Source organism: Heterocephalus glaber, unplaced genomic scaffold, assembly GCF_053883595.1.
Source record: "Heterocephalus glaber isolate CG9 unplaced genomic scaffold, H.glaber_assembly_v1.0 deba00001805, whole genome shotgun sequence".
NCBI lineage: Eukaryota > Metazoa > Chordata > Mammalia > Rodentia > Bathyergidae > Heterocephalus > Heterocephalus glaber.
The window spans coordinates 374,115-389,110 of record NW_028258480.1 but is presented as its reverse complement, the minus strand read 5'-3'; the positions used below and the strand labels follow the sequence as shown (position 1 = coordinate 389,110).

The 14,996-nt window shown below is 35.6% G+C and overlaps 2 protein-coding genes and 1 pseudogene across 2 annotated transcripts; all 3 read left to right on the top strand.

The window, feature by feature from the left end:
- The first annotated feature begins 344 nt into the window (after positions 1–344).
- On the top strand, positions 345–1,319 carry LOC101710977 (olfactory receptor 8K3). Its single transcript, XM_004875227.2, has one exon. It carries the CDS (start codon positions 360–362, stop codon positions 1,317–1,319), a length of 960 nt encoding a protein of 319 aa, XP_004875284.1. The 5' UTR covers positions 345–359.
- Positions 1,320–3,334: 2,015 nt separating this feature from the next.
- LOC101711342 (olfactory receptor 8K3-like) lies at positions 3,335–4,232 on the top strand (annotated as a pseudogene).
- Positions 4,233–9,795: 5,563 nt separating this feature from the next.
- On the top strand, positions 9,796–10,755 carry LOC101711710 (olfactory receptor 8K3). The gene has a single exon (XM_004875228.1). It carries the CDS (start codon positions 9,796–9,798, stop codon positions 10,753–10,755), a length of 960 nt encoding a protein of 319 aa, XP_004875285.1.
- The last annotated feature ends 4,241 nt before the right edge of the window (positions 10,756–14,996 follow it).

Sequence of the window (14,996 nt, the reverse complement as noted above, 5' to 3'; positions counted from 1 at the left end):
TCTGTACATATTGTCATGTATCTGTATGTCAATCTATCTACCTATTATATTACTCAATTTTAGAAAGAAGTTATTGATGCTCAAAAATGATTATAATGTCAAGGTTAATGGTTTAGGTATTCTTTTCCCAATAGAAGCCAGTAGCAGTTCACTTCTCAAGACAACTGAATTACCTCTGGATGTAAATAATGTTCTCTCTGATGGAAGGGAGAGTTTTTTCTAAATGTTGTCGATTTAAAATTTTGAACAGATGATATTTAAACTATCTCCATGGAATGAATCAGTCCCAGTAATGAGAAGGGCGCCCAATTGTTTAATGCTGTTGTCTCTACCTAGAACAGGTGTTCTTATCATCCTGGATGGAAGGGCCCAACCTTACAGCGGTGACCGAGTTCATTCTGCTGGGGATCACAGATCGCCCTGAGCTAAAGGCTCCACTGTTCCTCCTGTTCCTCCTCATCTACATGACCTCGCTGCTGGGTAACCTGGGCATGATCATCCTCACCCAAGTGGACCCCAGGCTGCAAACTCCCATGTACTTTTTCCTCAAACACCTGGCTCTCACTGATCTTGGCTATTCTACAGCTGTTGGACCCAAAATGCTGGTAAATTTTGTGGTGGATCAAAATACAATCTCCTATTATTTTTGTGCTGCACAGCTGTCTTTCTTTACTATGTTTATCAGTAGTGAGCTTTTTATTCTGTCTGCCATGTCCTATGACCGCTATGTGGCCATCTGTAACCCTCTTCTCTACGCTGTCATCATGTCACCAAGGGTGTGTTGGGTACTGGTGGCAATTCCCTATCTCTACTCCATATTTGTGTCTCTTCTCATTCCTGTAAAGATTTTCACTTTGACTTTCTGTGGATACAATGTCATTAATCATTTCTACTGTGATTGTATCCCCTTGATTTCTTTGCTCTGCTCAAATACTCATGAAGTTGAATATATAATAATGGTAACTGCATCTCTGGATTTGATTTCCTCTCTTCTCATTATCTTTGTGTCCTACCTGCTCATTTTTGTGGCCATTCTCAGGATGAAGTCTGCAGAGAGCAGGCACAAGGCCTTCTCCACCTGTGGGTCCCACCTGACCGTGGTCACCGTGTTCTATGGGACACTGATGCTTATGTATGTGCAGCCCAAGTCCAGTCACTCCATTGACACTGACAAAGTGGCTTCTATATTTTATACCCTGGTCATCCCCATGCTGAATCCTTTGATCTACAGCTTGAGGAACAAAGATGTAAAATACGCTCTTCACAGGATAAGGAAAAACATTTGCAAATGTTTTTCTTTCAAAGCATGTACAGTGTAAGTCCAGCAATACCATTGTTTTCCTCCACAGATTGACTCTTTATCTTCAAAGTATGGACATTTGGGTACTACTTAAATTTCAAATTTTTCTAAATACATCAGTGAACAAAACATTTTAAAACCGTACCTTTCTTGAGGTACAGTGGTAAATTTTAGTGTAACATTCAAAGAATTTTTCTAGTGCCTTACAATTGTGTGGTCTATCAATAAAGCTGGAATGCTCCGTGGGAGTGTAAAGGAATAGTAGGCACAGAAGATGAGAAAAAAGCCTTTTTTGTTCTTTAAGGTACTGGGGATTAATCCTACAGCCTTCGCAGTAAGCTACATCCCCAGCATTTATCTATTTATTTGCTTACTTATTTATTTTGAGAGAGGTTCTTCAAAAATCTTTAATTTGTTCAGGTGAGTCTTGAATTTATGATCCTCTTTCCTTAGTCTCTCATAGTGCTTCACAATTTTTTTTGGTATTCTCATTAATAACAATAAACTTTCCTGTATCCAGTTGTGATTTTGTGTCTGACCTTCTGTTTTTGTATGAGTACAATCTTACTACTTTAGGCTTCATATTCTCCTATGTGGTTGTGTTACAATCAGTTTTGATTGCATTTTCAAGAGGTTCATTTCAACAGAATGATCACAAAGAATATGACATATGAACATACTCAAGTGTTCTAAGTAGATATCCTAATATTGTGATCTTATCATACATTGGTTTTCTCATTAATGACTTTACCTTCATATATTAACCCAATAGAGTCTATTCACTCAACAAAATATGCTATTCAGCAAGCCATAGATCCAGCACAGCAAGCAGTTTTGTGTAATTCAGTGCACTTGTATATGTGAGTGAAAGCACAGAGTGAATACACATTAAAATATGAATAAAATATTATTTGAAGAATAAATCTCATGTATATTGTCATCGGGTAATAAAAATTACTGATGAGTTTAGGCAGTCGATAGCTAATTCATTTTGATGAAAATATATCACACAGTTCATTTGTTCATATATACAACACAATATTATAATTTCCTAAAAAATTCATCCTGCAATGACAGAATTGAAACATTACATTGAGGAGACACTCAGTGAAATAAATAGGACAGACCTGTGTAAATGCCGAATAGTTTCTCTGGTGTGAAAAACTAAAAGTGTAAATAAGGATCAACTTGTTTATTCTTAAAATGACAGTTTCCAGTTATATCTGTTATATTTTCCTTATAAGTACAGCTGTTCAATCTCTATTAAGTTTTATAACACTTTCAGCTGTACTTAGAGCTGTAAGGTCTTTGTAGTTTTGTATTTGGAAGTAGAGAGTTACATGCAATTTTCAAATTTATCATTAGAAATTCTTATTACATAGACACCATATGTATTAGGTCATACAATAAATGCAATTCTCGAGTGCCACTACATATAGTTAAATAAATGGCAAAGAGGAAAAGTAAACAATAGCATAAATTTATCTATTTATTCAGAGCCCCAAATTTCTACAATATTTACTCTTAAATGATTTTTTTTGCTTAAATATTTTCATCTACTTATATTTCCACTTAACTGTCTACATATCAGGATATATTTGCCTATCAGAAATCTATCAGGGTCTCTGAAACTTATAAAGGTTGATAATTGGGACTGGCTGGATATTTTTATAGACTAGATATTGGATATAATGAGACACTTATCTGCTTAAGGGGGCACTAGCCATTATATATCAATGATAGCTCACTCCTCTTCTGAGACAATCAAAATATGAGTGGACAAGGAAATATCTTTTTATGTGTAAAAGCTCCTTGGTTGAGAAATACATTTCTATATTCTATATGTCTCTATTTCAAGGTATAACATATTCTTGAAAATGAGTTTATTTAAAAATAATTTATATCAGGTACATTAGATATAGCTTATTGATACAAGCTTTGCATAATATACTCCCCAGTTGATAAGCTTAGACCTTTATTGACTATACTGAAAGTTCTAGCAAGAATAATTTTGCTGGATAAATCTGGATAAAAAAACACAACCTCACACCGGTGATCCAGTTCATTCTGTTGGGCATCACAGCTCGCCCTGAGCTAAAGGCTCCACTGTTCCTCCTGTTCCTCGTTATCTACCTGACCTCACTGCTGGGCAACCCGGGCATGATCATCCTCACCCAGGTGGACCTCAGGCTGCAAACTCCCATGTACTTTTTCCTCAGACACCTGGCTCTCACTGATCTTGGCTATTCCACACTTGTGGGGCCCAAAATGTTGGTAAATGTTGTGGTGGATCAAAATACAGTCTCCTATTATGGTTGTGCTACACAGCTGGCTTGCTTAGGTTCTCTTGTGGGTACTGAGCTTTTTATTCTGTCTGTGATGTCCTATGACAGCTATGTGGCATCTGTCACCCTCTCCTCTACACTGTCATCATGTCACCAAGGGTGTGTTGGGTACTAGTGGTGATTGCCTATCTCTACTGCACATTTGTATCTCTTTTGATCACTGCAAAGATTGTCACTTTGGCCTTCTGTGAATACAGTGTCCTCAGTCATTTCTACTATGATAGATCTCCCTTGTTATCTTTAGTTTGCTCAGACACACATAAAGTTGAAGTGATGATGTTATCTTAGCAGCTTTAAACTTGATTTCCTCTCTCCTGGTGGCTCTCGTGTCCTACCTGCTCATCTTTATAGCCATTCTCAGGATGAAGTCTGAAGAGAGCAGGCGCAAGGTCTTCTCCACCTGTGGGTCCCACCTGACTGTGCTCACCGTATTCTATGGGATGCTGATATTTATCTACGTGCAGCCCAAGTCCAATCACTCCTTTGACACTGACAAAGTGGTTTCCATATTTTACACCCTGGTCATTCCCATGTTGAATCACTTGATCTATAGCTTGAGAAATAAAGGTGATAACTGTGCCCTATGAAAAGCACAGAAAAAATGTGCAATATCTTTTTGTAAAATTCTCATACATTATGATTTCTGTGTATGAATCTGGAATGTCAACTTGCTATGGTTTCTTCTAGAATGTATAGCAAGCACAGATGGGCTCACAATATATTTAAATATTGACCCTGTTTTTACTTGTCACATTTCCACATGTCATAAAACATGAGGCACATATAAAAATAGTCTTATTATAAACTATCATAGCTAAAAATATTATAGCTACATAGAACAGGTTGAGTCTAAACCTATGAGACAAGGTTGCAGAGTTGTAGGCTACTGGGAAGTTAGGCAGAGTAATAAATACAGAAGAGGAGACAAATGGCTTCTGCAGTATTTCCAATGATTGCAATAATTTCCTAGTGTCCATATGTGTCTCTGTGTTACTCTTTTCCCAAATGGAATTTTTTGATTTTATTCTCTGCACATTTCATGGGTTATGGTAAAATAAAAGGTGACTGCAGTATCAGGAGGCTCAGTGTAGTGTGATGATTTGAATGAATCAGTCATAATGATCTCTTCAAATGCCTTGTTCCATAAGGGGACCTTAGGGTCCTTCTTTTTCTTCTTTTTTAAAAAATTCTTTGCCATAGGCTTGTGATTCGCAGTTTTTAGCAGTTGTGTTCTGCTTGGGGTTGAGACACATAAACATCAGATCTGATCATGCTTATGCCCCTTTTCCTCCCCAACATCCCTTCTCCCCATCTCACCAGGTTCCATTTAGAGTCTCCACCCATTTCGTAACAGGAGTCTTCCATTTTGTAAGTTATTCGCATTTTGGTTCTCCCACCATGGGGAAACCGTGTGATGTGTAACTCTAGGCAACTGACTTGTTTTACTTAGCATTATGATCTCAGGACCCTGCCCCCTTCCCTACCAGTGATACAGATTTATCCTTCTTTATGGTCAAGGAACGCTCTAGCTTGTGTGTGCAGCACATTTTCTTTATGCAGTCATGACTTGGGGGCAGAGTCCACTCCTATAATTTTTCTCTTGTCAATTTGTGCTGCTATAAACGTGAACATGACTTGTTTCTGCAATATGATGACTTTTAATCGGTAAAACCCTTGAAGACGCAGCACGGAAAAACTTCTGGAGCAGAACCCCAATTGCAGAAGGTTGCTCTTTTACCGAATTAGTCCCCTCACGTTCACATATGAGCTGAGAGGGCCGATTAACTCAGCAGCTTCGAACTTCATCTCCTTCTGTGCCTACGTGTTTAAAGCACATACACCAAGGAAAGCGTTTCTTTGAGCCCTGCCACAGTAACTTTCAGAATTTTGTTTTGTTCAGTTTTCAGCTTTGGGTTTCTTACTGCATATTCTCCTCTAATGTATGCCTATTCTTCCTTATCTCTCTAAATCAGAGAAAAATGCTTCTTTAAAACTCACTATCTATATTTTCTTATTCTTGCACGTGATGTCTATGGTGAAGCATTTTTGTTACTTCCCTGTCTTTTGGCTGACTTCCTTCATACTTGGTACATATAACACTATATTATTTTTGTTAAGGTCCATTCTTGGAATGAAGCAAACAGATAATTCCATAGTTCTAACTATGCTATATTTCTACTTAGAGTGTAATACACTAAGTTCTGATCTACATACATGTTATGACATGTGGATATATGCATCCATAACACACTCTAAATTCTTTTGTTTGTTCATTATTTTTATTATTTTACAACACTGGGATTATATTTGTATCATATAGAGAATGATATGGTTTCTTAACACACCACCTTGTAATAGAATTATCTTTGTAGTTAACAAATGTGAGTAAAAGTAATACACTGACATAATAAAAAAAGTGTATATTGCCATGTATGAAAATATACATTACCAAAGATTCTAATGAATGGATTTTCATTATGATAAAATTCTATATTGGTTAACATATATATATATATATATATATATGAAAATATTTTAAAACGTATATATAGCTGGGATAAAATGAAGTGTTGATGGCCAGATTACAAAAATATTTAAATTGTTATATTTTTAATTTATATTATATCTTCCCTAATTAAATTTATGTAAGTTATTTATAACATAAATTTTACAGTAGGGAAACACAGAAGTTTCTAATCTTCACACACAAAAAAACAACAAGCATCTTGTATTTCAATAGGTGTAACATTTTCAGAAGCTTCAATATACATTCATGACAAAAACTTTGACCAAACACTTATCAAAATGGAAATTCTTACTTCGGTGTGATGGAAATTCACCCTTTATTTCGCTTATTTTTATATTTTTCTTGTCATATTTGAGACTGACTAAACTCCTCTTTAGGTGTCTTTAGTATTTAATTCTAAGAGGAAAATCTCAGAAAACAGAATTCTGAACAAAATGGGATCATGAAGTTTAACTAGCACCTCAGAAGTGTACAAGCATAACTCCCTATCATATATTCCTACGATCACTGCCCAGTGTGGATTCAATTTTAAAAATAAGTATTTAAAAGAAATTTAAATAAGTATTTTAAAAATCAATTTAAAGCCTGCACAAAATTACACAGTACATTACCAACACATATGTAAGCACATAGTTAACCAATGACACTTTCTGTATGAATCACAGACTTTAGATGTAGTTCCCCTCCGGTGAAGGTAATTACTTACTAGAATCAAGACCAAGGTTAAAAGACAGAGGAGGCAAAGCCTGTGGGGTGCCGGCCTGTAATCCCAGGACTCTGGGAGGCTGAGACAGGCACGTTCCAATTCCAGCCTTATTGCAGATAATTTATCTGCTTTGTTGGACCCTATATAAAAATAAAACAAAATTAAATTCCTGGGGATGTTGCTCAGTGTGAAGGTTCTGCAGTTGAGTCCCAAGTACTGCAAAAAAGAAGAATGTATTGTTTCTATCATATAAACCTAGATGTCTCTGACTAAAATAAATCAAAGATTGGCTATTGTGATATATATATATATATATATATATATATATCACTTTTAATGCTCATCAAATTCCAATTTTCTATGTATTGCATTCATCCATTCCTCCATGAATGGCTATTTAGCTTGTTTCAACATATTGGTGATTTTGAATTATGCTTCAATGATCATGAGAGTATTATTACTTCTCTGAAATGACATCATCAGTACTTAGGGTCAATTCCCACAGGTTGCTGCAGTGTAAGACACACAAACACACACAAACACACACACACACACACACACACACACCCACATGCAGAAACCCACAGTTGGTTAGAAAAAGTCCCTGATAATTAGCTCAGAATCTGCAGGCGTAGCATTAGGATGCCAGATGCTTTGGGATAATGAAAATATTGTTTGGCATCTCCTTGGGGAGGGTATGAAAAGTTCAAAAGTGCTTATATAGATCTCAAAGCCCTCTGATAAAAGCACATTGGGAAATCGAGAGAGAGATTTAAACACAGGTAAGGGAGACCAATGGTTTTACGTGGTGCCAACATATGGTGCTACCAGTGTCCACAAAAATGGTCACATTTTCCCATAGCTTTGTCATCTTGTATAAATGGACATCTTTTACTCAATTTTTGAGCCTTTCACTACACCTGAATATCCAAGAAGCAAAAGGAACTCTGTTTTATTTCCTTCCTATAAACTTTTGAATGTTCCACCTAACTTGAGATGGAAAATACTCATAACAATTTTTGAGACACGCATAGAAGTCTGAATTTCTTTAAAAAAATATAAAATCATATCTAATGGATGCCAAAATTAAGGAGATAAAGCATTAGTAAAAATAAATGATTTTTTAAAAAAATCAGAACTCATACAGAAGAGACTCAGTCTCTCATTCTGATATTCTTTTAATGTTTAATTATTTTTGACTGCAGGCTCTTTTTTGTGATTCTCTGAAAAATAATTTAATATGCAATGTTTATATAAACAAATATATAAATGTAATTCACAATTGTGGTTTTGATGAGAAAATGGAATTTCTCCCTCACACGGTATTTTGAACAGATTAATTTCAGAATCAAGAGACTCATAATATTAAGTTCAAGGGTGATGACACAGTGTTCATTCTGCAGTGGGGTCTGATTATTCACTTAGAGGAAATGTTTCACCTTTGCTACTTGCCGGAAAATTGACACCACATGCATTTTAATTTTTAACATTTCATGGTTGCTAATCAAGCCAAAAGAATAAAGTAGATTAAAATAAAATGCTTCCTACTGCATTTCCTAAAGATATTTCTGTAAGATTGTAGTCTGGTACATGGTACAAGAGCATCCACAAGGGGCAGAGGAGGATATAGGTTGTCACAATTCTACAAGCAGCGTTTTAATTGAGACAGGTGAAAAATCCATGCAATCACTCTACACACAATGTTGAAAATTATACGGTTTTATTTATTCATAATTATGTTAGAGAAAGCTGCTACACAGTTTTCACTAAAAGTTCATCATTCTATTTCTTTCACATATCCAAGGGTAATAATGTCTTACTTTAAGAGGCCAGCCACCTGCCCCTATGCGATACTCTTAAATCTTCAATTTGTTAGAGATGTTCAGACATATTTTATTGGTTGTATACAAGTTTGTCTGCATTATGTGCTGTAGCATATAGGAAGAAATTCTTGTGGGCTTACTGTGCAGAAAGATTTCAGCCATCACATGTCTACTGTGTATATTTTTATCTTTATCATGTTGTGTATCATAGTAAAAGTACTACAGAGTGTAAAAACTTCTAATAATTATTTGAACAATTTTGAACTTCTTTATTTAAAACATAGGCTCTCTTCTTCTGAAATGAATATTGTGCATCTTCTTTGCAAAACATCAGTTCCAGAGATTTCTCTCATATTTGCTCTGATTTCTCCATGTTCCTGCAGGTGACTGCCTCTAACATACATCTGATCATTTCCCTGTAAGTAAGTATATGCAGATTGTAATGACAATGCCATAGGAAAGAATAATGTTTACGTAAATGTCTATCATCTTCTTTTGTGTGCGTGTGATACTGGGGTTTAAATCCAGAGCCCATGCACTGAGCTATCTACCCAGCCATTTCCTTCCTTCCTACTTCACTCCCTCTGTCTTACTGTGTTTTTTCTTTCTTTCCTTTCCTGCTTCCTTTCTTCCCTGCCTCCCTCACCCCCCTCCCTCCCATGCAATCTTTCTGATTCAAGTCACAGTGTTGGAATTACAGGCTTGCTTCACCACTCCTGGCTCACAGTAATTTTTAAAATGTTACTAAAAGCTGGGGATTTAACTCAGTGGCACCGCACCTGCCTGGAAAGGGCAAGGTCCTGAGTCTGATTCCCAGTACCAAGACTAAAATGAAAATTAAGTGAAATAAAATACAATTAAAATAATTATATACAAATAGGAGATAAGTAATCTAAAATAGTCTATTTTTTTGTCAAATTTTAGGCTTATAGTGGGTGTGGTTGGTAGAGATTAAGGCTCACTTGCTTGTATATATTCTACTCTCTTATTTATGTTAGCTTTGCATAATACTGTTTGTTCTCCAGGTGATAATACTCAAATTCTATTGATTACATTTCTGTAACTATTGAGAACAGATCTTCTGATCACCCTGGATGGAGGGGCCCAACCTCACAGCGGTGACCAAGTTCATCCTTCTGGGGATCACAGATCGCCCTGAGCTAAAGGCTCCACTGTTCCTCCTGTTCCTCATCATCTACCTGACCTCACTGCTGGGCAACCTGGGCATGATCATCCTCACCCAGGTGGACCCCAGGCTGCAAACTCCCATGTACTTTTTCCTCAGGCACCTGGCTCTCACTGATCTTGGCTATTCTACAGCTGTGGGACCCAAAATGCTGGTGAATTTTGTTGTGGATCAAAATACAATCTCCTATTATTTTTGTGCTGCACAGCTGGCTATCTTTCTTGGGTTCATTATTAGTGAGTTTTTTATTCTGTCTGCAATGTCCTATGACCGCTATGTGGCCATCTGTCACCCTCTCCTGTACACTGTCATCATGTCACCAAGAGTCTGTTGGGTACTAGTGGGGATTCCTTATCTCTACTCCACATTTGTGTCTCTTCTCATCTCTGTAAAGATTTTCACTTTGACTTTCTGTGGATACAATATGATTAATCATTTCTACTGTGATTGTATCCCCTTGATTTCTTTGCTCTGCTCAAATACTCATGAAGTTGAATATATAATAATGGTAACTGCATCTCTGGATTTGATTTCCTCTCTTCTCATTATCTTTGTGTCCTACCTGCTCATTTTTGTGGCCATTCTCAGGATGAAGTCTGCAGAGGGTAGGCACAAGGCCTTCTCCACCTGTGGGTCCCATCTGACCGTGGTCACTGTGTTCTATGGGACGCTCATATTTATTTACATGCAGCCCAAGTCTAGTCACTCCTTTGACTCTGACAAAGTGGCTTCTATATTTTACACCCTGGTCATCCCCATGTTGAATCCTTTGATCTACAGCCTGAGGAACAAAGATGTAAAATATGCTCTTCATAGGACATGGGAAAACATATGCAAATATTTTTCTTTTAAGGTGCGTACAGTGTAAGTCATGCAATGCCATTGCTCTCCTCCACAGATGAGCTCCATTTATCTTTAAAGTTTGGAAATTTGAGTACTACTTAAATTTCAAAATGTCAGAAATGCATCAGTGAACAAAGCATTTTAAAACTGTGCCTTTCTTGAGGCAGAGAGGTCAATCTTATTGTGACATTCAAAGAATTTTTCTAGTGCCTTACAATTGTGTGGTCTATCAATAAAGCTTGAATGCTATGTGGGAGTGTAAAGGACCAGTTGACAGAGAAGATGAGAAAAAAGCCTTTTTTATTCTTTGAGGTACTGGGAATTAATTCTACAGCCTTCACACTCAGCTACATCCCCAGCATTTATCTATTTATTTGTTTACTTATTTATTTTGAGACAGGTTCTTCAAATCTTTAATTTGTTCAGGTGAGGCTTGAATTTATGATCCTCTTGCCTCAGTCTCTCATAGTGCTCCCCTATTTTTTTTTCGTATTCTCATTAATAGCAATAAACTTTCCTGTATCCAGGTGTGATTTTGTGTCTGTGCCTCTGTTTTTGTGTAAGATCAATCTTACTATTTTAGGCTTTGTGCACTCTTATGTGGTTGTGTTACAATCAGACTTGATTGCATTTTCAAGAGGTTCATTTTAGCAGAATGATCACAAAGTATATGTCATGTGAACACGTTCAGGTGTTCTAAGTAGGTTATGCTAATATTGTGATCTTAGCATACATTTCTTTACTCATAATGACTTTATCTTCATATATTAACCCGATAGAGTCTATTCACTCAACAAAATGTGCTATTCAGCAAGCCACAGATCCAGCACAGGATGCAATTTTGTGTAATTCAGTGTACATATATATGTGAGTGAAAGCACAAAGTGAATACACATTAAAATATGAATAAAATATCATTTGAAGAATAAATCTCATGTATATTTTCATCTGGTAATAAAAATTACTAATGAGTTTAGGCAGTAGGTATCTAATTCATTTTGATGAAAACATATCACATAGTTCATTTGTTCATATGTACAACATAATATTATAATTTCCTAAAAAATGCATCCTGCAATGACAGAATTGAAACATTACATTGAGGAGACACTCAGTGAAATAAATAGGACAGACGTGTAAATACCAAGTGCTTTCTCTGGTGTGAGAAACTGAAAGTGCAAATAAAGATCAAAAGGCATAATAGATAAAGTGAAATAGGAAGAAAAGGTCCAAAGGGGAGGGGGAAGTGGGAGGGGTAGGGGAAAGGAAATAAGGGAATGGAATTGATATGAGAAAATGAAAAAATAGAAACAAAGTCTTTGCAAATTGGGAAGGGTGGAGGGGTTGAAGGGAGGGCAGAGGAATAAGGAAAAAATAAGAACCAAGATATATTATGTAAAGGTAAATGTACCAATAAAATTAATTTTAAAAAAGAAATGTTAATATTAGTTGTTGGTGGGTATGGAAATATGTATATTAATATGTTTTAAATTACTTTTTGCTTTCCCAAATTACTTTCACCAATTATTACTGTTAGAACAGTTATTTCCTAGTACTTTAAATTGAAATATGAAAATGGGAGCTAATTACCATAATTATTTCCAAAATAAATGTGGTTCAGAATTTCAATAGATCTCAAATAATGTGCATAACAAAAATTGTGCATGGTTAGGTATAACAATATGTCATATTTATTTAATTTAAAAAGCCAATATACATTTTACAATGTATATATATAATTAAAATTTTTAAAGTTTTTCCTTGTATATATACTTTGCAAAATTCAGATTAGCAAGTAAGTGAAATAATTGCTAAGATAATAGCAGAAAATAGAATGCAATATCTTATACAATGCTTCATCAATTTCAATAAAATTGAGAATAAGAGAAATTAAATAAAAAGTGCTGGCACTCTATGAATATCTGTAATAGGGCAATACCTAGTTGAGCTTAGGCTCATAAGCAGTGGTGTACTGAGCACTTCAGTTGACCCTCAGAAACTCACTTGGATGAATTTTATGAACACAGAAGAACTAAAAATTGAAATTTATAGTAATATAACATTTTACTGTAGAGACCCCTGCAGTCAGATTCCAGTACCCACCTTCCCAGTGTGCGACTCAAGCCTTGTAAAAAGAATACACTCAGAGATGGAACTAAGAGAGAGAAAGTGAGGGCCAGGACGACCAAGGCCGAGCCAACCAACAAAGGCCCTGGCCAGTCCCAGCCACTTTTATTGACAATCAATGGGGTAAAGGGGATGTGTGGTTTCTATGGAAATTAAAGTAAATAAGGCTCATAAAGGACAAGACAAAGCATTCTCAAATTAGGAACAGAATAGACAAAATATATGATTGTACTTAGAACATTGTCCTAGTCTGAAGGTTTAGTTGTGGGAGCGGAACTTGGGTGCGAGTTACTCTGACCTCCACACATAGGCTTCAGCCAGACTCACTCCTATAAACAATCCAGTTGTGGGGTTAACTCTTCACAGCCTGCTTTGGGCATAATCAATATTACAGTCCACCTCACAACGGACCCCCAATCTGCCCCCAGGCAGACTGATTCATGAATTCTACTCAGGGCTTAAGAAAAAAGAAATAAACAATGCCTACAAATTCCTGGAGAAAGCTAAACAGGAGACGTGATTTCCATTTTTTGAAAATTATCACAAAGATGGAGCAGACATCTTGTAGGTGAAAATTCTAAACAAAATATAAACTGATGAACACAGCAATACACAAAACAGCAAAATAACATGTTAAATTTAAGCCAGGAATTTATGTTTGCAGATCAAAATATTATTTATCAGTTAGGAAACTGAAAATTAAAAAGTATAACATACCAATAGGTGCAAAACCTGTAAAGTTCCAAGATACATTAATTACAAAAATTGTTTCCAAACTAATACTAAAATAGAACTCCCCTTGGCTACACAGAAGGGATGTGTCTCCCTGGTACTTTTGGACCAGAGACCTTTTTTGTGTGTGTTTTTTTTGCTGCAATGGCTTTTGATTAGTATGCAGCCATCTGCCACACAGTTCTGTCCTCAGGAAACACGAACACAGAGCCTGTATGTTGCCATCTTCACTTCCTGTGCTGGTGGAGCTGCACACAGGGATAAGGGAGTGGTGGCCACATCTACTTAATCCTTCTATAGATGCAAGGAAATTTGTCATATCTTCTGCCACATCATTTCTCTCCTCTCCATTTCTTGTTCTGAAGTGCACGGGCTAGATTCAACTCATTTTTTTCATTCATTAATTTTAAAAATTATCTTTATGTCATTTATAAGAAACAATTTATCTATCTTCACTTATTAGTATTCATCATATCCACTTTATTTTTAAAATTCTGGGGGAATTGTAAACCAAACCAAAAACAACAACAGAAGTCAAGATTTATACTGCTTCTTTGTTTATTGAGGCATTTTTCTAATGTTATTGCCTCATATATTTCAAATGAGAAAACAGCCCGGGGGGAGAAGTGGAGCTTGGCAGGTAGCAACACTCATTTAAGGCATTTTTTAAGGAAGCAAAGTGTAAATTATATGAACTACATTGTACACATGTTGTGAAATTGTGTCTTTTTGTTTGCTTGCTTATAGCTTACTTAGAGAAATATGTCTACAAATTTACTGCAAAGTATATAATTTGTTTTCTAATTTTGAAAATAGTAACCACAGTATTATACAAAATAATAATTGTTTGACCAAAATATCTGCCTACTGTCATACTTTTTAAATTCTGGCTTATTTGAGATTATCCCATTATATTTCACTTGGTCATACACATATTCACCAGCATTATGCACTATGTAATATTTTGAGGAAGTTCTTGGGGATGCAATTTAAAGAAGTATTTTAACCTGCATCAGGATTTTATGTAATTCTTGGGTTTATTATATTTTGTCTCTCGATACTTTGCAACATAGCAAAAATTTTACTCAATAAGAAGCATGAATCATACTATAAATATTTTACGTTTTTCTCTTTAAAATATACTACCCTTTTACTTTAAGCGAACATATAGTTTTCATTATATAATTCAATTATAATAACTTTCCTCTTAAAACTATGAAATTAGCTCATGTAACATGCACCTTATTTGTTAAATCCACATAAGTATATCACAGTTATAATGACAATGCCCCCATTGGAGTATTACTATTTTAAATATTAATAAAGTTAATTTATATTAATATTTTACTAAAATACTTTTTAAAATTTAAATATGTACTTCTAAATTACAGCACACTGCAATATTTT

Excerpts from the sequence above, each read along its gene's own strand:
- LOC101711710 (XM_004875228.1), top strand. The coding sequence starts at position 9,796 with ATGGAGGGGCCCAACCTCACAGCGGTGACCAAGTTCATCCTTCTGGGG.
- LOC101710977 (XM_004875227.2), top strand. The coding sequence starts at position 360 with ATGGAAGGGCCCAACCTTACAGCGGTGACCGAGTTCATTCTGCTGGGG.